This window comes from Polyodon spathula, chromosome 20, assembly GCF_017654505.1.
Source record: "Polyodon spathula isolate WHYD16114869_AA chromosome 20, ASM1765450v1, whole genome shotgun sequence".
Lineage (NCBI taxonomy): Eukaryota > Metazoa > Chordata > Actinopteri > Acipenseriformes > Polyodontidae > Polyodon > Polyodon spathula.
This window is the reverse complement of record NC_054553.1, coordinates 16,735,484-16,763,186: the sequence shown is the minus strand read 5'-3', so window position 1 is coordinate 16,763,186 and position 27,703 is coordinate 16,735,484. Positions and strand designations below refer to the sequence as shown.

The following is a 27,703-nucleotide window of genomic DNA, read 5'->3' as shown; positions in this document are numbered from 1 at the left end:
CCAGTGTTCAATATTGTTTCCAGTGTACTCTCAAAAAAACACAGTATGGCATTGGCATACTCCTTATTAGTTACAGGCCATGTGAACTTGCAAAAAATATTGTACTGGAACAGCCACCATGTAAATTCATGTGTTTATATTTCACAAAACAACCTTTCACCACTTCATTAATGCAGCAGATGTGAAAACAGCGCAACAGTGGAAACATAAGAGGCAACCAGATGAGTCACAGCCAAACTAGTCTATGATGGATTTGCACATTCATATTTTGATTAACTGGTGAGAAAAAGCAGATTGGGGAAAACAAAAATCTACTATTTCTCTAATGAAAACAGAAGGTATTGAAGGTAGAAAAAATATTTTTTTTAAGAGAACAAGCATTGCCTCTTCACGTCATCAGCGAGTCACAGCGGCTCCCAGCTCGAGGCTCCACTGGAAGTGAAACAGGCAGACTGAAGTCTTACTTTTAAAACACACTGAATGGAATACAATCTCCTCAGTGCAGCAGAGTACCTCAATGTTTTGAATGGAATCCTTATATGTGTGTTGTCCTGTGCTGAATACAATAACAGAATATTTATGTCATGTGCTGATCATATACTGTTAAACAATGGGATGCAGCTTAAATTCTCAGCATTATTTCTACTGATTGAGGAATATTGTTCTATATGTGGATGGTATCACTGGTAGTCTTTGAGGATTGTAATGCTTTTCTGAGTTCTAACATTTTCCAGCTACTGAAACATAGTAGAATTAACACAAATATACTCAGCAATGAGTAAGAATCACACATGTGCCACAGTTACTTTTGTGATCAATTTTTATTTTGTTTAACATTTTGGTAATTCAAAAATTTTTGACCATCGATAACATTTCCCAGGTAAGTGAACCTTAAAGTGTTATGTCATTAGTTTAACAGTCAAATATTTAAAAAGGCTGTCAATAGTGAAGCTCTAACCTAAATAAAATGACCAAACCAGTTTCGTTCACTGTCATAATCCAAAAGAACCTGAACAGTTTATTTTACAATTATTTTCAAATAAACACCATATTTTCAATACTATTCCACCATTAAGATTTGATTCCAATCTTGTACCAGTCAAAGTTATAACCCACAGTGATCTCTTCTGCAAAAAAAATTAAACAAAGAAAAAAGGAAATTGAATTTAAAGTTGAGCCAGCATTATTTCAATGTTTTGTTTTTTGCTGTTGCGCCTCCAAAAATTTTAAAGTTTTGCTGTTTTGAAATGTGATTGTTGTCATTTTTTTGTATTTGTATTTTTTTATTTGTTAATAAATGTTTATTTCTGTATTTAACAGAGTGAAAATTTGTTTTACAATTTCCACACATGGTTACAGTTCAGGAGGTGCACACTCACTCAATGTGAACTTCACCCCTGAGCTAGAAAAACAGAGGGGCGTGTGTCTACTTGATCACCTTTTCATGCATGAATCCTTATCTCCATTATTAAACATGTACACACATTATATATATATATATATATATATATATATATATATATATATATACACACACACACACACACACATAGAGACACCAAGCACTGCTTTCTTGTTGACCCCTACAGTTAAAAACCCTTTCTTTATAAATTTTAAACATTCTTTCTCTGCACTGCACAAAGCGCTCTGTAGAAATATAATCTCCCTTAACCATTTTTCTTAACCACCAGTCTTAATTAGTAAACTTAACACCTGTTTTTATACATCACATGGATCCACCAATGGTAAACGTACAGTAGGCTTCAACAAAGAGAAACTGTGGAAAAGATGAGCCTCATGTACTCTATTCTATTCCGCTTCACTCTTTCTTTTTTCTGTTGACAAACACTTTTATTGCACCCGTGAAATCCGCAGATAAAAGTACTTCAGTGTGATCAGTCTTCAAGGCTCCTAAAAGAAAAAAAAACGTAATGAAATCAGTGTACAACATGATCAATATCAAAGATACAAGTTGAGTTAATCTTGTTACTGCATACATTAAAAAACCTGTTCATAAGAGAGCAGGATGAACAATGCTTTATACTGTCCTTGCTATTGAAGAGTTGTCATTCAGTTTGGTTTATCATTCATACAGATCAGATGTAATCCCTTCCCTGCTCTCTTGCAGTCACAGCAGCTCACCTGAAGGGTGTTTATACACCAGGGGTGGTATTCACAAAGCTGACAAGTCTAAGACCAAAAAAAGGGCTTAAGTCGCTTTTGCTGACCGAGTCTTAAGTCTGTTTCACGAAACAATTTTCTGGGGGGTCTTAACTTAGACCAGCGTTTCTGTCCTCGTGTAGCATCTTGACTGTCTTCCACTTGAGAGAAAGCCGTTGCCTGAGGGAGAGATTAATAATTTTGCTTCTACACTGGTACTTAAGAAAAATCATTATATCATGTAAATATAAATATGTCAAATGTATATATTTTATTATAGAATTTCGTAATTTTAAAAAATAGTTATAATTTTATTTAAATGTATGATTAAACTGACTTGTTGAATTTATAGTGGTTAGGCTCTCGTTGATTACTTAAGTAAAATCCCTGTAAAGCTTGTGGGAATGTGGCTGGAGCCTTAATAAGGTAATGGTTTAATGGTTAATTAAGGCTCCAGCGCTCGATATAAAAGACCCACTCCAAGCTCATTAGCAGAGAGGGTTCAGAGTGGAGAACGAGTGAGGAGTTGGGAAGTAAAACTAAAGTTGAGAGATAAGCAATTGCTATATGTGTTGGTTAAAACCAGCACGATACTTGTTTAGTTATTATTATTGTTTATTTGTTTGGTCAACGTTTTGTTTTGTGTTTTTTGTGTTTGTTTAAATATTAGTTTTACTATTTAATACTAAGCGCCACAACTTAGTTTTCACCTGCCAGCAAAAGCGTGTTTTGGTTTCTGTTCCTGGGTCTGACATCACCCCTGCAAAGCCACCCTTTCACAATTGCTCAAAGATATTTTTTCTAAAATAAATAACACCGTCTTAAATATAATAGCTCTCTCTCATCTGGCACTGTTCCTGAGTCTTTCAAGTTTGCTGTAGTACGTCCACTGCTTAAAAATCTGTAAACAATGAACAATTATAAACCTTTTGCAAATCTCCACTTTCTATTTAGTCTTAGAGAGAGGTAGGTAACCAATTAAATTCCTTTTTAGCAGCCTATGACATATGTGAGAAATTCCAGTCAGGTTTCCGCCCGGGACACAGTACTGAAACTGCTCCAGTAAGATTGGTGAACGATGTCCTCCTATGTCTGCGGACACGGGTTCACCTACAGTCTTTGTTCTCTTAGATCTAAGTGCAGCTTTTGACACCATTGACCATGCCACCCTGATTGATCGTCTCCAGCATCTTGTGAGATTGTCAGGCACTGTATTGTCCTGGTTTGCATCATATCCCTCAAATAGGCAACAATATGTTAAAATTGGGGACGACATCTCCTTACTATCTGAGGTTACTTGTGGTGTTCCTCTGGGTTCTGTTCTTGGGCCAATTTTATTTTCATTATATATGCTGCCCTTGGGTGACATTGTCCGTAGACATGGGATCAACCTTCACTGCTATGCTGATGACACCCAGCTACATCTGTCTCTAAAACCAGGTGGTGTCTCTTATATAAAAAATGTGATAAGCTGTCTTGCTGCTATCAAGGTATGGATGTCTAATAATTTCCTTATGTTAAATTCAGATAAAACGGAGATAATGATTTTATGATCAAAAGATAAAAAAAATAGATCTGTCCGCCTTCACAAAGGATAGTTTCCCATACTCTCAGAAAACTGAAATGAGGAATCTGGGTGTAATTTTTTACCCTGACCTCTCCTTTGAGCCACATATTCGGAATATAATTAATGATGCTGAGAGATTGATGCATGCCTTCATATCTTCTAAGACTGATTACTGCAATGCCCTGTTCTCTGGAATTTCAAACTGTGTTCTGTCACAATTGCAGTTTGTACAAAATGCTGCAGCCAGGGTGCTAACCAAAACAAAAAAAGTGAGCACCTTACCCAGTGTTAGCAGCCCTCCACTGGCTCCCGGTGCTGTCCAGGACTGACTTTAAGGTCCTTCTTATTGCCTATAAAGCCCTAAACGGTTTGGCTCCTGCCTATTTGAAGGATCTTTTAGTCCTGTATGCCCCTGGCTGGCCACTCCGATCCCAAGATGCAGGGCTGCTATCTGTCCCAAGGATTTTAAAGCAAAGGACAGATGATAGAGCATTCAGTCACAGGGCACCTGAACTCTGGAATGCTCTACCATACACAGTGAGAGACACACCTACATTGGCAATTTTTTAAAATAAAATGAAAACATACATTTATAATGAGCTTTTATATCTTTATAATTATATATGTATGTGTATCTGTTGCTTTTATTTGCTAAACTTTAAAATGTTGTTTTTCTGTTTTTATTGTTTATATTGTTTTTATTGTACTAAATGTACTTCCGAATGTTCTTTTCTTTTTGTTAAACGCGCCTTGGGATGGCTTGCCATGAGAGGCGCTTTATAAATAAAATTTTCAGTTTCCGGTAATGAAGTAACGAGGCGGAGAGGAAAACAGGGGAAGATACATTAGTAGGGCACAAGAAAAAGGGTACACAGGTTGTAGATTTGTTTTACAGCTGTGGAAAGCTTGAAATACATTTTTGCTTAAAAAAAAACAAAACATGATATAGATAACAAACACAAATCTACAACGGAGCTGGCATTACTTTGTATGTTTCTACCTCTGCTAATGAAGTCTTCATTCCTCTCAAGCCGTGCTTTTGGTGCTGCTTGTTATAAATTAGATGTAGATTTACAGTCCTAATTATAGTTATAATGTTAATGGTATGATCTACATTGCAATAACATATTCAATACTGTAATTTCGAAATAAATAAATAAATAAAATTCACCCGCAACAAAGCTGGAATTGCATTGCTTCGGTTATTTGATGGCGATAGATCGGTATGTAAAATATTTGTTAGGGTTTCAACTGATCATCTATTAAAACGGTATGGGCTTCTCAATTCAGTCTTAGGGTAGAATTGCTTAGGGCAATTCTCATCTGGATGATCAAATAAATTATATACTATCACCTGTCGAGCCATGGGAGAAAAAGAAAAAAAAGTTGTTTCAATGGCAGATCTGGACTTAAGCCTCCTTCAGGGTAGTCTTAAAGTTAAGATCTTACTTATGACCAAAATTCTGTGAAGACTCGTTCCTGAATATGACTTAAGTCCAAATTGATGACTTATGACGCCTTAGACTTAAGTCGGCTTTGTGAATACGGCCCCAGGTCTTACTGTCCTTGCTACTGAAGAGTTGTCATTCAGTTTGATTTTTCATTCTACAGAGTGGATGAAATCCCTCCCCTGCTCTCTTGCAGTCACAGCAGCTCACCTGAAGGGAGGCTCTCTTCTCTGGGGGCGTCAGGGCTCTTGCCCTCCTCCTCAGGTTTGTCTACAGCAGGCTCTGCAGACATAATCAGACTGGGGTTCGGTGCAAAGATAGCGGACGTTACCACTGCGTTGTGGGCTGCAGATTGAAAAACAGGCTTAGTTTAGAGAAGCATTGCTGTTAGCATTCTGGTGCCCTCTTTGCAGTCCAGCTCAGGATCCAGGAGGGTACATGTGTACACATCCCCAGAGTTCAATTTTATTTTATACATTTTTTTTTTTTTTTTTAACAATGCCTAATATGGTTTTCAAATGCAGCTTTTGCTGTCTTCTACCACACCTTGATAACTTTATTATTGACTGCACTCTATATATGCACAATTTGAAACATGTTAAAAAAAGAAAAAAAAAGTTACCTTTAATTCCCTCCCAAAAGTCATTGCGATCTCTCCTGACTGAAGTGAACTTGCTCAGATCATGGTATGTGCTCCAGATGTACACATACCTATCTTCAGACCCACTAATTATGTAGGAGTAATCGTGACTGAAAGGAAGATGAATTTGAGTTGCTTTACCAATACACATTTTAAATACACTTGTCATTACATCAGAAAAGTTCTGTATGGATTCAGCCTTACCTGAAACTGGCTTTAATTTGACTGCTGCTGTTGACGTAACCCTTGTATTTCATAGACAGAGACAAGTCTCTCAGATCGTACAGTCGGATTCTTGAGTCATTTGAGGTGACTAAAATCTAAGAGGCAGACCAGAAAATAAAGACAGCGGTCTTTAGTGGATTACAGGTATCTTTGCTTATTTTCAAGGGGATTAATACTATACACCCTTCCTACAGTAACAAAGTAGTCTTCATCCAGGAACTGCTGCAAGACTTCAATGCTGCAGTGTAGAATGTTCCATAATTGCATACATGTTCCACAACTTATCATGCTTATGTCTAGGAACAATGGTTGCATCATCACCCTTTCACAAGGTTTAAACTGTCATATGAAAACAGAGAAAGTTCTGTTTATCTCTATCTCCTTTAGCTTACATTAGAAAATTATTTTAGAACTGTCAGTGTTGCAGACTTCCCCACTAGCTGCTCAGTGAATCAGCCTCCTCATGGTTAGGACTGGCTGGGAAGCCCTCATACCTTGTTCTCTCCAGGCAGTGGTTCAATGCCAGTGATTTTTCTCCCCACTCGGTTTCTGCCCCTGGTGGACCGTACATGTATCTGCGTGTGGTATTTTAAATGCTGCAAAACAAAGGAATGAACATGAATATCACTACTGTCATTACATATACTATACTAGAATTTGTGGGGTTTTTTTGGGAGTATTTGTCAAAATTGGTTATTTTCGGTTATTAAAAATAAACACCACTCAAACACAAACATTTTCAGTTTCTATAACACACTGAATGTACATTTCACTAATACATACACAAACGTTAACGTATTGCGTTGAAGTGAGGATACCCACATTTAAGATTCAGGAAATGTACAACTCTGCATTTTGAATCCGAGAATTGTGAGAAGTAACAGATTTCGTGTTACGCCCCATACCGCCCGCATATCTATCGCATTTTAATGTTAATATAGTGTTATTACTGCAGCTCACACGTTCTAAAATTTGTTTCCAACTTCTCAACTCACTGCCTGGTTTATCAATTACGCTTACTGAATACAAGACCCTTCAATAACAAACAATGAGAAGGCAAACACTAATAATACACTAATACGGTACTGCAATAACACAATCCTACGCTCCTCCTGCATACTGCAAACACTGATACACTCCTCCTGCATACTGCAAACACTGACACACTCCTCCTGCATACTGCAAACACTGATACACTACTCTTGCATACTACAAACACTGATACATTACTCCTGCATACTGCAAACACAGATACACTACTCCTCCATATTGCAAATACTCATACGCTCCTCCTGCATACTGCAAACACTGATATGCTCCTCCTGCATACTACAAACACTGATACGCTCCTCCTGCATACTACAAACACTGATACACTACTCCTGCATACTGCAAACACTGACACACTACTCCTGCATACTGCAAACAGACACACTCCTCCTGCATATTGCAAACACTGACACACTCCTCCTGCATACTGCAAACACTGATACACAACTCCTGCATACTGAAAACACTGATACCCTATTCCTCTACTCCTCCTGCAGACAGAGCTGAAGTTGAAGCAGACTATCGGATCCTTCAAGAATACACTGGATGTTGTCATTAACAATACTGTATAGCCTTCTCATAAATACAGCCTTTAGCCAGCTGCCTGGAGGGTGGGCGATCTATCTAGTCATGGATTCCCAGAGGTTTCATTTCCCCTAACCTGGTTAGGGTTTTTTTGTTTGTCCTTTCTGAGTGCTAATGGACCACGCTTGCAACACAGTGAGCGAGCATAAGTGGGCCGAATGGCCTTTTCTCGTTGTAGAATTTCTTATGTTATGTTTTGCTTCTAGTTAAATAACACCTTCAGTGTTAAACTACACCACTAATGTAGAACTGTAAACATAAGTTCATGGTTTGTCAACATGAAATGGTTGTTTTGTGAAAACAATTTGAATTTGTAACAATTACACTTGCTTGGGACTAAAGTCTTTGTAGGCTCCCTCATGAAACGGCTTCCCAATTATCAGGGTAGGCAGAGATGGCTTTATCCAATTTTATTGGTGTGACAGGGCGGCTAATTGCAGGGGCTGAAATGGAAGCTTTGTGAGTGCATTTAGCAACATGTTTAGCCTCCAGCGAGGAACAATGTCCTTCATAGCAAAATGTTTTTTCCAATATTACAACAGCAAGAGAACATTCAAAGAGGAGATTAAATGTTTAAGAGATACAAATGGCAAAATCATAGATGAAGAAAAAAAAATAGCAAATATATTAAATGATTACTTTTCACAAGTTTTTACAAAGGAAGATACTGACAACATGCCCCACATGTCATCCAGTTCCTATCCAGTTTTAAATAACTTTAGCATAACTGAGGCAGAAGTGTTAAAGGGACTAGGAGATCTTAAAATAAACAAATCCCCTGGGCCGGATGAGATCCTCCCAGTAGTACTCAAAGAAATGAAAGAAGTTATTTACAAACCGCTAACCAAGATCATGCAGCAGTCTCTTGACACAGGGGTGGTACCGACAGACTGGAAAATTGCAAACGTAATACCGATCCACAAAAAGGGAAACAAAACTGAACCAGGTAACTACAGACCAATAAGCCTGACTTCTATTATATGCAAACTTATGGAAACTATAATAAGATCCAAAATGGAAAATTACCTATATGGTAACAGTATCCTGAGAGACAGTCAACATGGTTTTAGGAAAGGGAGATCGTGTCTAACTAACTTGCTTGATTTTTTTGAGGATGTAACATTGATAATGGATAATTGCAAAGCATATGACATGGTTTATTTAGATTTCCAGAAAGCTTTTGACAAAGTCCCGCACAAAAGATTAATTCTCAAACTGAACGCAGTTGGGATTCAAGGAAACACATGTACATGGATTAGGGAGTGGTTAACATGTAGAAAACAGAAAGTACTGATTAGAGGAAAAACCTCAGAATGGAGTGTGGTAACCAGTGGAGTACCACAGGGATCAGTATTAGGTCCTCTGCTATTCCTAATCTACATTAATGATTTAGATTCTGGTATAGTAAGCAACCTTGTTAAATTTGCAGATGACACAAAAGTAGGAGGAGTGGCAAACACTGCTGCAGCAGCAAAGGTCATTCAAAATGATCTAGACAAGATTCAGAACTGGGCAGACACATGGCAAATGACATTTAATAGAGAAAAGTGTAAGGTACTGCACGCAGGAAATAAAAATGTACATTATAAATATCATATGGGAGATATTGAAATTGGAGAAGGAATCTATGAAAAAGATCTAGGAGTTTTTGTTGACTCAGAAATGTCTTCATCTAGACAATGTGGGGAAGCTATAAAAAAGGCTAACAAGATGCTCGGATACATTGTGAAAAGTGTTGAATTTAAAATCAAGGGAAGTAATGTTAAAACTGTACAATGCACTAGTAAGACCTCATCTTGAATATTGTGTTCAGTTCTGGTCACCTCGCTATAAAAAATATATTGCTGCTCTAGAAAGAGTGCAAAGAAGAAAAACCAGAATTATTCCGGGCTTAAAAGGCATGTTATATGCAGACAAGCTAAAAGAATTGAATCTGTTCAGTCTTGAACAAAGAAGACGACGTGGCGACCTAATTCAAGCATTCAAAATTCTAAAAGGTATTGACAGTGTCGACCCTTATGTTCTTAAGTCCCTTTAAAAAATTGCGCTGCCAGGAAGTGAGCTCCTGGGAAGAGTCCTGACATGGCAAATTGCAGTATTACTGCCATGGGACAAGTTGTGGGGTTGAACCCACGAGGCAGATACCATGTCTGAAAGACGCTCCACTGGTACCCGTACTGGGAACGTGTGGACACTGCTCTGACATTCTGTAGACTGTCAGTAACCCTGTGGGACAGACCCAGCCATTCAGGGGCCAGACCTAGAGCTGTACGCTCGATGGGTGGAGAAGCCATAAGGTCCCCCGTGCCTAGGGTGATCAGATACCAAGAGTGAAAAATCGGGACACTTTCAGTTGGTAAGGGGAGGAAAGAAGCTTCATGAACTATTGCACAACGCAAGCGACGCAAACTACATATCTTTCTTCTGTAGATAGGCTTTTTTATTCCTTTGTCTTCCTGTGTGCATTGCACTTAGGCAAAAACAAAAACTTAGAGAAATATAAAAAAAAAAAAAAAAAAAACCCAAAATGGTTGCATTTCTTGTTTACTGTTCAGACGACAGCAATGTTTTTATCAGCCTATCAGTGCGTCTGGACTGGCTTTTCTGTGGTCTGCAGTATGTAGCAGATTTAGGTTGCTAAAATCTAGTTTTCAGCATTAGACGTAAAATACCAAAAATGGACAACAAAGCAAAACAAGCAAAGTATACTTCAGCTGAGGATCATGTCAAGACATTTCCCAAATAAACTGTACATACAGATGTAATTGCCAATTGTTTAATTGGTAATTGCTTTGCACATCTTGTAATGTGATAAAGAAAATACGACTGATCGCTGTAACTTCAGAATCACACATTAAAACAAAAGTCTACTACAGAGGCTGCTGAACAGAGCGTAAAACAAACAACAGCTTTCAGAAAACAAACTGGAAAGTCAGCGCAGGCAAAAAAGTATTTCTGTGTTGGTTGTACCGAAGTTAAATCAGCACTACAGGTACAATGGAGCACAGCAGCCTCGGTTCAAACAACCTGCTGTTTACTTTTTAAATGCAGTTAGAATTTCAGACCCAAATAGGTACGTTTTCTTTGTTTTGACTTGGTACTGATAAAATAAATTACTGGATGGGACAAATAACATGACAACGAACATGCTGCATATATGGACTTTATTAAAGAATGCCAGATACCTTTGGGTAACCGAGTTGTGGGACTGTTTCTAATTGATGTCCACATCTATACAACTTGGCAAAGCTTTGCTTTGCACTTCCAATCAATTCAGTGGATGCAGACGTGCAGTCTCAATGTATGGGCAAATCCACATCAGACAGAGTTGGGAGAGGTTGTGTACTTGCCTTTTAACATGTGACAGCACTCTGTTTTAGTAAGGAAGCAAATACCACTATTTTTAAGCTTTTCTAGTGCTCTGAAATATTAGGTGTATTTAATGTTTAAACAGTTCCACAAAATGTTAGTGAAATCCTAATTATAATCCGAATCCAAATTTTTTCCCCCACTGCATTCTCTCTTTTTTGCATTTTAGTGACAGGTCAACAACACCAGCCATCATGACAGTTCGCCAGTAAAACCGGACGCACAGGTGCACACACCAAGAAAAACACATGACGCATACTGCATCATATGACTGCAGGTTAATGTGATTGGATAGCAAACAACTCACTGAAACAACACTCCCTAAACCAGTAGAGTATGCTGTTGCACCGCGAGGCAGTACAACAGCCACATATACAAATTTCCTAACAAGAAAACACATTTAACGCTTAGGCTTTCAACGTTTACTCTAAAAATCAGGGCAAATGGTGTCCCGACAAAGCCCCTAATATCATGACAATCCGGATTTTAACGGGAAGTCTGGTGTCACCAGCTGTGCCTGGCTGAGCAGGTTGCGGTGCTTGGGCAGTCTCCACAGCTGGGCGTTCAGGAGCTGCATCAGGGTTGAAAGCCACCACTGTTGTGTTGTCTGTACGGACAAACACATGTCTCCCTCGAACCTCCGGCAAGGCCAGGTAACCTGCCTGCAACTCTAAAACATTGATGTGGAAACCTTGCCAAACACACACCTTGCAAATCTGAGGGCGCATGCACAGGAACCCAATCAAAGGGTCTGGGAAGCTGCTGCTGTCAGGCCCAGAAGTTTCTGGAATGTTAGTACTGTGAGTGCTCTGGGCTGAAAAAGCTCCAAAACAGATGGCTATTCTGTGCACTCTGCCATCCGACAGAGTGGCTAGAATGGCCCTGGAGTCCATGCACATTCCTAGATAGGAGGCTGTCTGGGAAGGCGTGAGCTGGCTCTTCGCATGATTCACCTTAAGGCCCAACTGTTGAAGGTGGTTGGAGACAAGTTCTGTCTGGGTCTGTGCTGGAGACTGAGCACAAATTAGCCAGTCGTCCAAATAATTGAGTACTCTGATACCTTTGAGTCTCAATGAGACCAAGACAGTTTCCATGCACTTTAAGCCACGGGGAGCTAGGGAGAGGCCAAATGGCTAGACATAAGAACTCGTTCGCTGTTCCCTGAAAGGCGAACCGCAGGTATTTCCTGTGCGCTGGTTTTATGGGGATGTAGAAATAGGAGTCTTTGAGATCCACCGTGGTGAACCCGTCGCCTGGCCTGATTGACTACAACAGCTATTGCACTGTCAAGATTTTGAACTGCCTTAGGCTCAGATACAAGTTGACTAGGATTGGTCTGAGGTCACCATCCTGCTTGGGCACAAGGAAGTACCTGGAGTAGAACCCTTGCTCCAATTGGAGGGGGTCTATCATGCAAATAGCCGGTATATACAGCAGAGCTGCTACCTCCTGAGACACTACAGCGGCGTCCTGTGGGTCTGTGACTGATGTTGCAGTCATGCCCCGAAAGAGAGGGGGATCATGCTTGAACTGCAGCGAATAGCAGGTCTGAAAGGTAGGAAGCCAGATGTCTGTGGTGCACTGATGCCAACAGTGCAGATGGCTCCCTGACATAGGGCTCTGGGCCTGTGGCAGCAAAGCTATTAAACCGTCCGGTTCCGAACATCACCTCTGGCAGCCGGCACAGCCGGCTATGCCAGCCTTTGAGGCTGCTGGGGCCTAGGACGGCAGCTCCTTAGTGGATTACTACACGCAGTGAGAGTGCTGCAGAATCTTGTCCACCGCGGGACCAAACGTATGCCCTGGAGTGATCAGGGTGTCCAACAGTGGTGCTTTGTCCAAGTCAGACACACGTACCTGGGAATGGCAAAGCTGCTTACGTGCAGCTACCAGCGCAGCCAAGTTTCTATACACAGCCTGTCTGTTGATCTTGGACACACGGAGCAGGTTTTTGTTAACCAGACGCAGCTCATCCAGCTGTTGTGGTGAAAGCCTGTGGTTCTTAGAGAAGGACCGCAGCAAATGCAACTGGTAGGCTTACCAAGATGCTATTGTAGTCCCTAGCTGTGCGGCAAATACGCTGGCTGAATAGACTCTCTTGATGATCACCTCAAAAAGACCCGGCACTGCTTGTTAGGGTAGGCAGCGTCCTTGGATGGGTGCGCTAAATTAGGTGCCTGGACCAGGCGGCAACAGAATCCTCAATCGGCGGAAAATGGGCCAGGCCTAGCTTTTCCGCATCATGCACCCTATAGTGCGTCCACAAAACTGGATCTCAAAGAGAAAATCTGAATCAACTGAGGTGGATATGGGAGAGGTAGGGACAACATCGGGTTGGTACCGGCGTGGTAACCTTGGTCCCAGTTCAGTTCCGGTACAGTACTGAGTCGAGAGCAGAGCGGGTCAATGTCCTTGGAACGGGTCCACCGTTTTACAGTAACCGCGGGTGGCAACATACAGGGATGCCCACCTTTAGTGGAACGGTATATCAGGTAAAATATTATTTTAATTAATGCATTACAAAAGAAAGCTAAATTGGTATATTGAAACAAAAAGTATGGTACATAAAGCGTGTGGACCTAGTCAGCGCATTCAAGGATAGGCCATTGGGAGAGAACACATAAACCACACATTATGACACAGAACAAAAACAAAAGCGGGAAACACACATAAAGCAATAATGTTGGGCACAGTGAATACTCAGGACCAGAAGTAGTGTATGAATGAATGTTAATGTGGTTTACATATTCTCTCAGCGAGTCAACGACCACTTGCTGTTCTGACTTGCACTGGTTGTTCTTGCTCTGTGCTGCTCGACATGATTGCCACTTCTACATTCAAAATTGAACCTTGTGGTGACGCAAGTGCATTCTGTCTCTTAAAGGGATTGTTGCCTGGTCCTGATTGGATAGCATATTCCAAAACCTACTCAGTATTGATTGGCTGGGCACTGTCAGTGCACCACTAAAACGCGCTTACGCTGGGTTTTTAATTTCATCAGAATCACACTTTTGGAGAAGCCACTCCTGGGGCAGACGTGACTGACTTTAACCACTGCGTTTGGGATTCCACTCGTTTCATCAGAATAGAGCCCGTAGTCTGCATTCTTAATATAGCTGTTTACCACGCAGACAAAATCTCTTTTCCTATGAAGGTAGCTTATGTCTGATAAATTTTGTTTCCATCAAGTAAGATAAGTAGGTGCTTTAAAAGAAGAGTTATCATTCTGGTACAGTAGTCTCCGCGTATAGGAACACCTCCTAAGAGAATACTTCTCCTATGGGAACACCCATTGTAAATGCTCCAGCTAAAGGAACAGGAACTTCGCTTAAAAGAACACCTGCCTGCCACCACTACCAATTTGTTCACAACTGATACAGTACTGTTTTTTAACCTGATAACTCATTATTCAATATTTATTCAATATTTTCAAATGTGACTTGTCATCACGAGAGTGTCTTGAGGCACACTGATTGGTTTATTAAATCTTTCCAGAACCACCGTCATATCATTGACTCTGTTTGTAAAGTGATTTCCCCAAGTGCACCTCATCACTACAAAATGCCATGTAAACAAACGGTGAAATGCAACGTTGTTTCTCGTGCTAGAAAAAGCTGAAAATTGTTCAAGCTCTTGAAAAAAAGTTGTCGAGCAATTTGGTGTTACCGTTCTGGTGAGTTGCTTCACCATTCTGTTCAATAGTCTTGTATATTGCTACTGCACTTTTTTAACGTGTTAATTTAATTTGACAGTTACATTGTTATTACAGTTTATTAACATACACTTGCCTATTGTTTTGCTTTTACTTATTCAATTCATATGTTGATGCATGTGCATCATGACAAGTAATACATATATATTTATTTATTGAATGATTGATTCATATTGTTACTGGTGGCTAACTCCGTCTTAGCGAACACTTCAGGTATAAGAACACTTTGCTTGCTTCCCAAGGGGTGTTCCCTTAGCTGGACACTACTGTACTTATATATCAGGAAATTTAACTGCAGCAAAATTAGGTTTCATCAAACAAAACCGATTTCATAACACTAGTCACCACTGTATTGAATATTTCCCTCCAATGGTAATATAATGTATATAAAACACTGGCTTCTCTCACAAGTCTCCTCCTTGTTTGAGCGTTGAGTTTTGAGGGACGGCCTTTTCTTGGCAGTGCTGGGTGGTGTGATGCAGCTTCCACTTCCTGATTATTGATCCAACTGTGCTCACTGGGATATCCAAACACTTGGATATTATTTTGTACCCTTTCCCAATCTATGCATTTGTATTACTTTATCTCTAACTTCTGTAGAGAATGCTCTTTGGTCTTCATTTTCCTTCAGATTCACAGCCTTACCAATGATCCTTCGACAGTGGGGTTTTTATCCAGAAAATGTGACAGCAACTTTAATGGTTCACAGGTGGAGGCCAATGGTAAGGTAATTGGGTCCTCGTTAGGGCATTGGGTCCTCAAGAAGCTGCTTTATTTTGGGCAGCTATTAACAACCAAACGAGCAAGATGGGCCGAATGGCCTCCTCTCGTTTGTAAACTTTCTTATGTTCTTATGTTCTAATTTCATCAGTGAAAACTGGGAGCTTCCACAGCACAGGGGTTTAATACTTATGCAAGCAAGATATTTCAGTTTTTTATTTTTCTTAAAAATATTTCCCAACATAAAACCAATGTCACCTTACAATAATTGATTCTGAGTTTCAGTGTTTTAAAATAAAATATCAAACAGAACAAAATTTCAATGTACCATTTGTAATTCGGTAATATGAGAGAATTGGTCAGGGGTCTGAATACTTTTGCAAACCACTGTGTGTGTGTGTGTGTGTGTGGTGTATGTGTATGTATGTATGTATGTATGTATGTATGTATGTATGTATATATATATATATATATATATATATATATATATATATATATATATATATATATATATATATTATACACACACACACACACACACACACGCACACACACACACACAGTGGCCATTAACAAACTGACATTTTCTGGATAAAAACCCCACTGTCGAAGGATCATTGGTAAGGCTGTGAATCTGAAGGAAAATGAAGACCAAAGAGCATTCTCTACAGAAGTTAGAGATAAAGTAATACAAATGCATAGATTAGGGAAAGGGTACAAAATAATATTCAAGTGTTTGGATATCCCAGTGAGCACAGTTGGATCAATAATCAGGAAGTGGAAGCTGCATCACACCACCCAGGCACTGCCAAGAAAAGGCCGTCCCTCAAAACTCAGTGCTCAAACAACAAGGAGACTTGTGAGAGAAGCCACAAAGAGGCCAACAATCATTTTGAAGGAGCTACAGAGTTCAGTGGCTGGGAGTGGAGTAATGGTGCACCAGTCAACCATATCAAGAGCTCTGCATAACACTGGCCTGTATGGGAGGGTGGCAAGAAAGAAGCTGTTACTCAAAAAGTACCATCTGAAAGCACGTCTGGAGTTTGCCAGAAAGCATGAGAGTGACACAGCTGCAAGTGGGAAAAGGTTTTGTGGTCAGATGAGACTAAGATAGAGCTTTCTGGCCAAAACTCAAAGCGCTATGTGTGGCGCAAACCTAACACTGCCTCAAGACACACCATCCCTAAAGTGAAGTATGGTGGTGGCAGCATTATGCTGTGGGGATGCTTCTCATCAGCAGAGACTGGGCATCTTGTTACAATTGAAGGAAGAACGGATGGAGCGAAATACAGGAAAATATTGCAAGAGATTCTGCTTCAGTCCGCTAAAAAACTGAAGCTTGGGAGGAAATTCACCTTTCAGCAGGACAATGATCCCAAGCACAAGGCCAAAGCAACATTGGAGTGGCTCAAGAACAAAAAGGTGAATGTCCTACAGTGGCCTGGTCAAAGTCCTGATCTCAAACCCACTGAGAATCTGTGGCACTATTTGAAAATTGCTGTCCTCAAGCGTCGTCCAACCAACCTGAACAACTTGGAGCAAATCTGCCAAGAAGAATGGGCCAAAATCACTCCGACACTGTGTGCAACGCTGGTACAAAAGATTTAGAAGTAAGTAGTTTTTCGAGATTTACGATTATACTGTATATCTGTCCTTCTTCGCCAGATAGTTCTTCCACAACTTTGAGGTGTGTTTCGGGTCATTATCTTGCTGAAGAACGAAGGACTGCCCAACTAGCCGTAATCCTGATGGAATGGCATGCCTCTGAAGTATGCTATGATAGCCATGCTGGCTGAGCTTGCCATGTACTTGGTAAAGATCACCAAGTCACTAGCAAAGCAATCCCAGACCATGACACTGCCTCCTCCATGCTTGACAGTGGGAACCACATATGCAGAACTCATGCGCTCACCCTCTCTGCATCTTACAAATACTCGGCGGTTGGACCCAAATATTTCAAATTTTGACTCATCGGTCCATAAGACCGCCTTCCACTCCTCAAACGTCCAGTTTCTGTGTTTTTTGGCCCAGGCAAGTCTCTTCCTCTTATTCTGCACTCGTAACAATGGTTTCTTTGCAACAATTCTTCCAGTCAGGCCAGCTTCACGAAATCTCCTCTCAACAGTTGATGTTGAAACATCTGTACTTCTAATAGCATTTAGCTGAGCTTGCATTTCAGGGGCAGTTAATCGCCGGTTTTGCAGACTTGTGACTCGAATGAACTTGTTCTCTGATTCTGAGGTCACCCTTGGCCTGCCGACCTTGTTCGGTCCTCATGAGTGCCAGTTTCTTTAAATCGATTGATTGTCTTGGCAACAGCAGTTACAGACACTTGCAAAGTTCTTGCGATTTGTCTTAAAGATTGACCTTCATTTCTTAAAGTAATTACAAAGTAAAGTAATTAAGTCTTTTTTATTTGCTTAACTGAGCATATTTGCCATTTTCTGCTCCCTTACATTCAGGAATGACAAACTTGTGCCTATGCTACCTATATTTATAGTAACCATGGACCCTCACCTGTTAACAATAATTGGTGACAAAAGGTTAATTAGGTAACATGCTAGTTAACTCAGAGAACATCTAACAAAGACACTTTTATACTTAGGCCAGTGTTCTAACACCGTGTTGTACACATTTCGGACTTTTAACTGACTTGGGCTTCAACTGAAATCCCCTTGCTTTGGGTGACCATTTCATTGAAATTGAAAAGATTTACATTTTCATTTAAAAATTAAATTTCTGAATGCAATTCACTTATGATTATCAGCTTATATAAGTACATATTTTTTGTATATATATGTACTTAAGCATATTTTTAAAACATGATATATATATTTATAATATAGATCTATATATATAGATATATATATATATATATATATTATATATATATATCTAATATATAATTAAATTATAACATATAAATATTTAAAACTACCAATGTTATAATGTTAATAATAAATACAAATATATTTTAATTTCCACTTGTCACCTTACAATAATTGATTCTGAGTTTCAGTGTTTTAAAATAAAATATCGAACAGAACGAAATTTCAATGTACCATTTGTAATTCAGTAATATGAGAGAATTGGTCAGGGGTCTGAATACTTTTGCAAGGCACTGTGTGTGTATATATATATATATATATATATATATACACACACACACACACACACACATACAAGATTTACATTTTCATTTAAAAATTAAATTTTTGAATGCAATTCACTTATGATTATCAGCTTATATAAGTACATATCAAATTTTTGTACTTATGATATATATATATATATATATTTTTTTTTTTTTTGATAATTGTATCATCTTATAAATTTTGAGTGATATATGATGTTATTATTGATATAAATATACAAACAAAATCACTGATTTAGTAGGTTAGTAAACTCGTCCTCTGCCAGGAATGTTTAAAAACCCTGTGGTAATGTGTGGCTGTCGGCTAGTGCGTTGTTAAACTAGCCGGCAGTCACACAATTAATAAAATCATGCAGAATGTGGCCGAGGGGTAAAGAGAGAATTGAGAGTTTAACCCCTCGGCCATAGTAAATAAAAGCCTGCAGCTCTCTGAACGCTGTGTGGTGTTCGGAGGTGGAGAACCGGAGAGCGAGAGGAGAGAGAATATAGGAACAGTGAGGGCGATTTGCAAAACTTGACCTGTGTGTTCGTGATTTATTTTTGTTAACCCGTTTTATTTTGCTCTGCCATTTCCTGCCACACGTGGTGTGCAACGAGGGATTACCAGCGGCTACTGGACTCAGGCCAGAGGAGGTACTTCAGAAAGGGTACTGCAGCTGCAGCAACCACCCGAACGTCCTGCGCCTAAGTGGGAGGAGCCCGAATGTCTTGCGTCTGAGTGGGAGGAGCTGGAGCGTCCACAGCCCAAGAGGGGGGAGTCGGTGCGTCCACAGCCCAGGTACCCACTAGCAAAGGGAGAATACCTGCTGGTTCCACCTCCACCGCCATGGGAGGATTGCTTGTCATTTCCACCTCCACCAGCAGAGGGAGAATACCTGCTGGTTCCAAAATATACAGGAACAGTGAAGGCTATTTGCCCAGCCTGACCTGTGTGTTCGTGATTTATTTTTGTTAACCTGTTTTATTTTGCTCTGTGAGTAGTGTTTATTTTTGTTTGAACATTTTATTTATTTTTGTATCTAAAATAAAAACGTTGCGCGCTGCACGTGTTTGAACTGCAGTACCTACCTCTGTGTTTTTGTTCCAACTTCTGGCCTGATGTCACAGCAATCCCATTTCCTGCCACAGGGCTGTTCACTGTTTTCTGTATTTCACGATTTTTGGATTTTCAAGCCAGAGGCAACGCTATAATAATATTTTATATATATTTACTTTTTAATTAAAAGCAAAAAGTAAATCTAATTTAATTTCAGTTACCTCTGTGTCATAGAAGATGCATCTCCCATCGTAAGTGCCAATAACAGCATACTTCCCATTCTGACAGAAGTTAGCAGCTGTTATCAACCTTGTCTGGCCGTCCACTTCATTCCAGAGTGCCACTTTCTTGTCAGGAATGTTCCACAGACGCAGTTTGCCATCCAGGGACCCACTTAAGAAATACCTGTCATCCTAAAGAGGAAACAAAATTCATAAAGCGGGTGAGAGAAGCAAGGTTATTCTTTACACAGAAACACATGGTAAAGAAATGATCTTCTCATTCAAGCTATAATGTTGAGCAGGTTTTACTTTAAACTAAGTATCTATGCTTCTTTCCTCTTATTAATGTAGAATTAATCTTACTAGTATGTTAATAAATGTTTATGTATTGTGTTCATATTTTCTAGAGCGAGCTTTAAATAGTTAAAATACACAGACATAAAGAGGGGATCAAGGCTGACTGTAGACCCTGAATGCACTGACTAATCATTTCTACTCTCATGAACGCTCCATCGCAAATGTTACACACGCATGTCTCGAACTACAGTATATAAAACAGTTCACAAGAGGGGAACAATATTCCAGCATCATGCACTGATGACGCTCTTTATTATACCGCCAGTCCGTGGCACTACTGTGCCACAACAAAGAGCTTCACAGATATGATGGCAATGGGTTCCACCAACAGTGCACTCTAAATGAGCTCAGTGCTAAAGTATAAAATGTGAAGCGCTTACCCTGGGATGGAAAGCAATTGCAGTGACGAAGTCAATATGCTGAAAGCAGCATAAACACTCCCTCCGGGATATGTGCCACAATCTCACAGTCTTGTCCATGGACGAAGAAAGCAAAAAGTAGTTCTGCAGAAAAAAAAAAAACTGACTAGTTCATATGATTGATAACCAATAACTACAGTAAAGGATATTATATTCCAATCTCCTGCTGTGTAAACTTGGCACTTCTGGTTTTCAGTTTTTACTTATGACCATTTTCTTTTTATAGATGTCTAAAAATCAAGAGTTTATCTGAGCTTTATATTTTATTATGCCGTATGAAATGTGAATGTTATTTCTAGCATTCTGGAGTTTTTCTAAACTCCTACCTTAGACCAGGAGAGGTCAAGCAGATCTGCAGTGTGGCCTTTGTACTTGCAAAATGGCTGTTGTCGGAAAGGAATGCTTTTATCATCAAGATCTGGATCTTCAGGAACATTATTCACCTTGGAACAGAATTAGGCAGGTTAAGATGCTGACTTCTTCAGTGCTGTGATGTATTTTCATTATTTGTAATATTACCGTGTCATGTTTGTACAATACAAGAACAAAATGAGTGCTGTTCTGATTTAGCACTTGGTGTTCTCAGGCTGTTTCAAAAACATCTATATAATTTGGCACAGGCATTACAGACAGGAATTTCAACCTTACAATACTGTGTATTGTGGCCGATAATAAAGACAACACTGTATACCTCTGTATTTATTTTATAACAGCAAAATACACTTACTCCAGTGTCTGTCTCGGACTTTGAAGAATTCAGACTTTCTTGAGAAGGTGAAGGAGACACACGACCTAAAGAAAGCCAAGGCAAGAAACACTTATCATAGATTTACAGTAACAAACAATAGAAAGAGCTTTACCTTGTGTCTATATTAGAGGAAATAGCATCAATGTTCCTGGAGTGCTGTAATCATTCCACGAATGAGGATGGCTGAATAACCCATGGTTCGGAGTAAAATAACCACAGCACTCCACAAACGCCCACAATACTGTTTATACAAGTAGTACAATGTATGCAAAAGAAAGTATTTTTAAAGCTAAGTTAAAAAAATAAATAAATATGGAATTCAAGAAAATTATTATTTCCTTTGTTCTTGCACCCACAAGCAGAGCTTGAAGTACAGCAACTTACTTAGGAGATTTCCATCATTGCTTGTCATGGCTCTAATTTGTTTCAAAATGTGCTACTATATCTGTTTAAAAATTCACTTAACCCTTTGCGGTCCTATGTCGGATCAGGTCCGACGTTACAATTTTCTCTTTCCAGTCCAATGTCGGACCCTGTCCGACATCAAAGAGACATAAAGCACAGGTCGTTTTTTCTCCGGGAAAAGCAGAGAAAACCTTTCAGTGGCCGAGTGAGACCGACAGGAGCCGAATGAAGCCGAAAAAAGAGCGTATCTGATGCACCACAGAGATAAAACAAACATAAACAAAGGAGCTAGCTGCTACTGCATCCAGCGCTCAAAGAATATCACGTACATTTGCAGAGCTTTCTGAGATGTCATAGTAATAAAATAATGACTTGGATCGCATTATTGAGGAGTTTGGTGATAAAATGAGTGATCAGGAGAGGATTTATCAGTATGCACGTCTACAAAGAGTTATGTGAAAAATACAGTGAACAAGGGGTGGGGCTTAGCTGGAGATACAGTACTGAGTGTCCTTTTGCGATTCAGTGCCTTTTAAACCTGTCTTACTCTGTAAAAAAATATTACATATTAATGTTACTCAAAAAAACAGCGCGTGTAAAATAAACAGCGCGTGTGAAAATAAACTGGCCTGAAAAGCGCTGCATAAATGGACAGCAATGGACTGCAAAGGGTTAATCACCTTCAGTGTTGTATTTCATTCTCATGTTGCTGAAATAGTCAAAGGCATTTTTCAGAACCCATATTCGGACTACTTTGTCTTGCCCAGCAGTCGCCAGTAATCTTCCACAGTGAGAGAATTTCATGGTCCACACAGCGCCCTAGAGGAATGTAATGAACCACGCAGTTAGAAAACTGGACAGCATTCACATTTATCATCTTCGGTTAATGTGCAAGCTATTCTTTACTTTCTTTTTTTACACAGAGAATTGTGTCTGCAATCAACACCCCAGTAATGTTGTTCAAGCCGACACCCTGGGATCCTTCAAGAAGCTGCTTGATGAGACTCTGGGATCAATAAGCTACTAACAACCAAACAAGCAAGATGGGCCAAATGGCCTCCTCTTGTTTGTAACCTTTCTTATGTTATGACAGCTTGATTGGTCAGTACCTTTACACTAGCACAACCTACACAGGCTACATCTCTGCCACAAAGAGTCTTACCACAGTATATGAGGGCTTATATTTACCATTAGATGCTGCTAGAACATGGCTGACTGAAGTAGCAGAAGTATGTACTATATGCTAATTGACAACAGTGAGTCAGATTAGTTTACTACCCACCAGTAAACCACATTGGAGAACACTCCATGAACAGGATTCAAAAAATCTGTTACATTTTTCCCTATCAAGCGATCGACAATTATTCAAAACCACCCTATACTTTTTCCTACTACATTTACACCACCAGTCCCCAACAAGCGTCGGGACAGATGATCATACAAGTCCTTCAGGGAGGCACAACACATTACTGCAGCCAAATAACTACAGAGAGTGTGTGTTTTAAGAAGGGTCTGCTTTACTGAAATTAAGCTTTAAAAAAAAAAAGGGGGAGATACTTATTTCAACTGAAACTGAGCTTAATTGCATTAAAAGTAGAAAATAAGTCCCTGATTTATATATATATACACACGGTACTGTGCAAAAGTTTTAGGCAGGTGTGAAAAAATGCTGTAAAGTAAGAATGCTTTCAAAAATAGACATGTTAATAGATTATATTTATCAATTAACTAAATGCAAAGTGAGTGAACAGAAGAAAAATCTAACTCAAATCCATATTTGGTGTGACCACCCTGCAAGTGTACCTAGAAGAATTGATGCTGTTTTGCCTTCAAAGGGATTTTGTAGGCATATAGTCAGGTGTATGATTAAACAATTATACCAAACAGGTGCTAATGATCATCAATTCAATATGTAGGTTGAAACACAATCATTAACTGAAAAAGAAACAGCTGTGTAGGAGGAATAAAACTGGGTGAGGAACAGCCAAACTCAGCTAACAAGGTGAGGTTGCTGAAGACAGTTTACTGTCAAAAGTCATACACCATGGCAAAACTGAGCACAGCAACAAGACACAAGGTAGTTATACTGCATCAGCAAGGTCTCTCCCAGGCAAAAGAACAAGGCAGACATGGGCTTCCAGATGTGCTGTCCAAGCTCTTTTGAAGAAGCACAAAGAAACGGGCAACGTTGAGGACCGTAGACGCAGTGGTCGGCCAAGGAAACTTACTGCAGCAGATGAAAGACACATCATGCTTACTTCCCTTCGCAATCAGAAGATGTACATCAGCTCAGAATTGGCAGAAAACAGTGGGACCCTGGTACACCCATCTACTGTCTGGAGAAGTCTGGTCAGAAGTGACCTTCATGGAAGACTTGTGGCCAAAAAGCCATACCTCCGACGTGGAAACACGGCCAAGCGACTCAACTATGCATGAAAACGCAGGAACTGGGGTGCAGAAAAATGGCAGCAGGTGCTCTGGAATGATGAGTCAAAATTTGAAATATTTGGCTGTAGCAGAAAGCAGTTTGTTCGCCGAAGGGCTGGAGAGCTATACACGTGAGTGTCTGCAGGCAACAGTGAAGCATGGTGGAGGTTCCTTGCAAGTTTGGGGCTGCATTTCTGCAAATGGAGTTGGGGATTTGGTCAGAATTAATAGTCTCCTCAATGCTGAGAAGTACAGGCAGATACTTATCCATCATGCAATACCATCAGGGAGGCATCTGATTGGCCCCAAATTTATTCTGCAGCATGACAACGACCCCAAAAATACAGCAAAAGTCATTAAGAACTATCTTCAGCATAAAGAAGAACAAGGAGTCCTGGAAGTGATGGTATGGCCCCCACAAAGCCCTGATCTCAACATCATCGAGTCTGTCTGGGATTACATGAAGAGAGAGAAGCCACTGAGGCAGCCTAAATCCACAGAAGAACTGTGGTTAGTTCTCCAAGATGTTTGGGCCAACCAACCTGCCGAGTTCCTTCAAAAACTGTGTGCAAGTGTACCTAAAAGAATTGATGCTGTTTTGAAGGCAAAGGGTGGACACACTAAATATTGATTTGATGTAGATTTTTCTTCTGTTCACTCACTTTGCATTTTGTTAATTGATAAATATAATCTACTAACATGTCTATTTTTGAAAGCATTCTTACTTTACAGCATTTTTTCACACCTGCCTAAAACTTTTGCATTTTTTGTCTACACACACACACACACACACACACACACACACACACACACACACACACACACACACACACACACACACACACACACACACACACACACACACACACACACACACACACACACACACACACACACACACACACCACACACACACACACACACACACACACACACACACACACACACACACACACACACACAGTGGTTTGCAGAAGTAGTCACCCCCCTGCAAAATTTTCACATTTTGCTGGCACCTGAGCGTACCCCACGACGCTTTCAAGTTAGACTTTACATGTAGAATCTGCACAAACTACTCCACATTGATAAAGTTAAAAAATGCATATAAAATATAAATAAGAAAGATTTACAGAGAAAAACATATTAATTTCAGTTACATACGTATTCAACCCCGTTGCTAGTGTAGCCCTAAATCAGCTCAGATACAAATGGTTTGTTTGACAGGTCACAAAATTAGTGAAATGGTTTCAGCATGTGTGTACTCAAAGTGCTTTAACTTGTAGATAATTTTCCTCGGCTATATAAAGACTTTCAAGTTGCTACTCGCATAGTGATCCAACAAAGCAACCATGAAGACCAAGGAGCTTTCAAAACAACTCAGGGATAAAGTGGTAGAGAGGCACAGAGCAGGATACGGGTACAAGAACATTTCAAGACACTGATTATCCCTCTCTGTACAGTGAAGTCCATCATTAAGAAGTGGAAGATGCATCATACCAGACACTACCCAGATCAGATCACCCTCTTAAAAACCAAGCAGCCGGGCAAGCAGAAAACTGGTTCAGGATGTTACTCTGAAGCCATCAATGACCTTGAGATATCTGCAAAGTTCTGTGTCTAAGATGGGAGTCAGTTTTCACACATCAACAATAAGCCGGTCCCTACACAAAGCTGGCCTGTATGGATGGGTGGCAAGAAAGAAGCCATTATTCAAAAAGCCTCATCTTAAAGCAAGTATGGAGTTTGCGAAAAAAGCATGTAGATGATACTGCAGACATGTGGAAAAAGGTTTTGGGGTCAGATGACAGAAAAAATGAAATTTTTGGTCTAAATACCAAGCGTTACATCTGGTGCAAGCCCAACACTGCACCCAGTCAACACCATCCCAACCAATTCACATTTCAGCAGGACAATTACCCGAAGCACAAAGCCAAAGCCACACTGGAGTGGTTGAACAAAAATAGAATTAATGTTCTTGAGTGGCCCAGTCAAAGTCCTGACTTAAATCCAATCGAAAATTTATGGCAAGACTTGAAGATTGCAATCCATCGACGATCCCCAACAAATTTATCAGAACTAGAGGAATTTTCCTGCAAAGAATGGGCAATAACTTCACCATCCTACTGTGCAAAACTAGTAGAGACCTATCCAAAAAGACTCATAGCAGTAATTGCTGCACAAAATGCTTCTACCAAGTACTGACTTAAGGGGCTGAACACGTATGCAACCAGTAAATTTCATTTTGTACATTTTCTTTGGGTTTTGCTGACATTGAACTTCCTCCTCATATAACAGTGTTCAGTTTAACCACTACAGCTTTGAATAAAAAAAAGGTCCTTTGAAAAACTGTGCAGACATTACTTGCAATTCAAGAAAATGTGACAATATTGGTAGGGGGTGAATACTGTAAAACATTGTGTGTGTGTGTGTGTGTGTGTGTGTGTGTGTGTACAGTACCGTGAAAAAGTATTTGCCCCGTCTGATTTTCTGCATTTTTGCATATGAATATTATCAGATCTTCAACCAAAATCTAATATTAAATAAAAGGGACCCTGACTGAACAAGTAACAAACTTTTGATACTTATTTCATTTATTTATTAAAGCAATGCAACACCCACTGCCCCCATGTGAAAAAGTAATCGCCCCTTAGACTGAATAACTGATCATGCTACCTTTAGCAGCAATAACTGCAACCAAACGCTTCCTGTTGTTATTGATCAGTCTCTCACACACCGTGGAGGAATTTTGGCCCACTCCTTCATGCAGAACTGCTTCAACTCAATGGCATTTGCGGGTTTTCAAGCATATACTGCTTGTTTCAGGTCCTGCCACAACATCTCAATGGGGTTAGGTCTGGACTTTGACTAGGCCATTCCAAAACTTTAAATTTCTTATTCTTCAACCATTCTGATGCAGACTTGCTTGTGTGTTTCAGATTATCGTCTTGCTGCGTGACCCTGCTGAGCTTCAGCTTCAGCTGACGGACTGATAGCCTGACATTCTGCTGTAGAATTCTATGATACAGAGCAGAATTCATGGTTCCTTCAATGATGGCAAGTCGTCCAGGTCCTGATGCAGCAAAGCATCCCCAAATCGTGACACTAACACCACCATGCTTAACTGCTGGTATGAGGTTCTTAGCGTGGAATGCAGTGTTCGGTTTTCGCCAGACATAACGGGGCCCATGTTGGCCAAAAAGTTCCACTTTTGACTCTTCTGTCCATAGAACATTGTTCCAGAACTTTTAAAAGATCTTTTTGTGGGTTTTAGTTGATCAGATCTTTTTGTGGGTTTTAGTATATAGAGGGTGTCAGAGAAAAAATGACACCCAAGTTTGGTGCTTCTTTCATTTGTTTGGTGTGCAAGGTAATCAAACATGCAATCTTCAGGTGTGAAAAAGTTATTGCACCCCCCAGTTAACTCAACCCAATTAAAAGGATAATTAGGGTCAGCTGTTTG

The 27,703-nt window shown here is 39.9% G+C and overlaps 1 protein-coding gene across 1 annotated transcript in view; it reads right to left on the bottom strand.

The window, feature by feature from the left end:
* Nucleotides 1–802: 802 nt before the first annotated feature.
* The window catches only part of LOC121295566 (WD repeat-containing protein 44-like), a 71,028-nt gene continuing 44,127 nt past the window's right edge, over nucleotides 803–27,703 (bottom strand). Inside the window, exons 11-20 of the mRNA XM_041220349.1 lie at nucleotides 22,497–22,635; nucleotides 21,391–21,455; nucleotides 20,990–21,106; nucleotides 20,625–20,747; nucleotides 19,888–20,079; nucleotides 6,535–6,636; nucleotides 6,020–6,135; nucleotides 5,798–5,925; nucleotides 5,386–5,520; nucleotides 803–1,911 (exon numbers count right to left, since the gene is read on the bottom strand). Coding sequence (XP_041076283.1) covers nucleotides 1,820–1,911; nucleotides 5,386–5,520; nucleotides 5,798–5,925; nucleotides 6,020–6,135; nucleotides 6,535–6,636; nucleotides 19,888–20,079; nucleotides 20,625–20,747; nucleotides 20,990–21,106; nucleotides 21,391–21,455; nucleotides 22,497–22,635 — 1,209 coding nt within the window. The 3' untranslated portion in view covers nucleotides 803–1,819. The remainder of the gene's footprint in view (nucleotides 1,912–5,385; nucleotides 5,521–5,797; nucleotides 5,926–6,019; nucleotides 6,136–6,534; nucleotides 6,637–19,887; nucleotides 20,080–20,624; nucleotides 20,748–20,989; nucleotides 21,107–21,390; nucleotides 21,456–22,496; nucleotides 22,636–27,703) is intronic.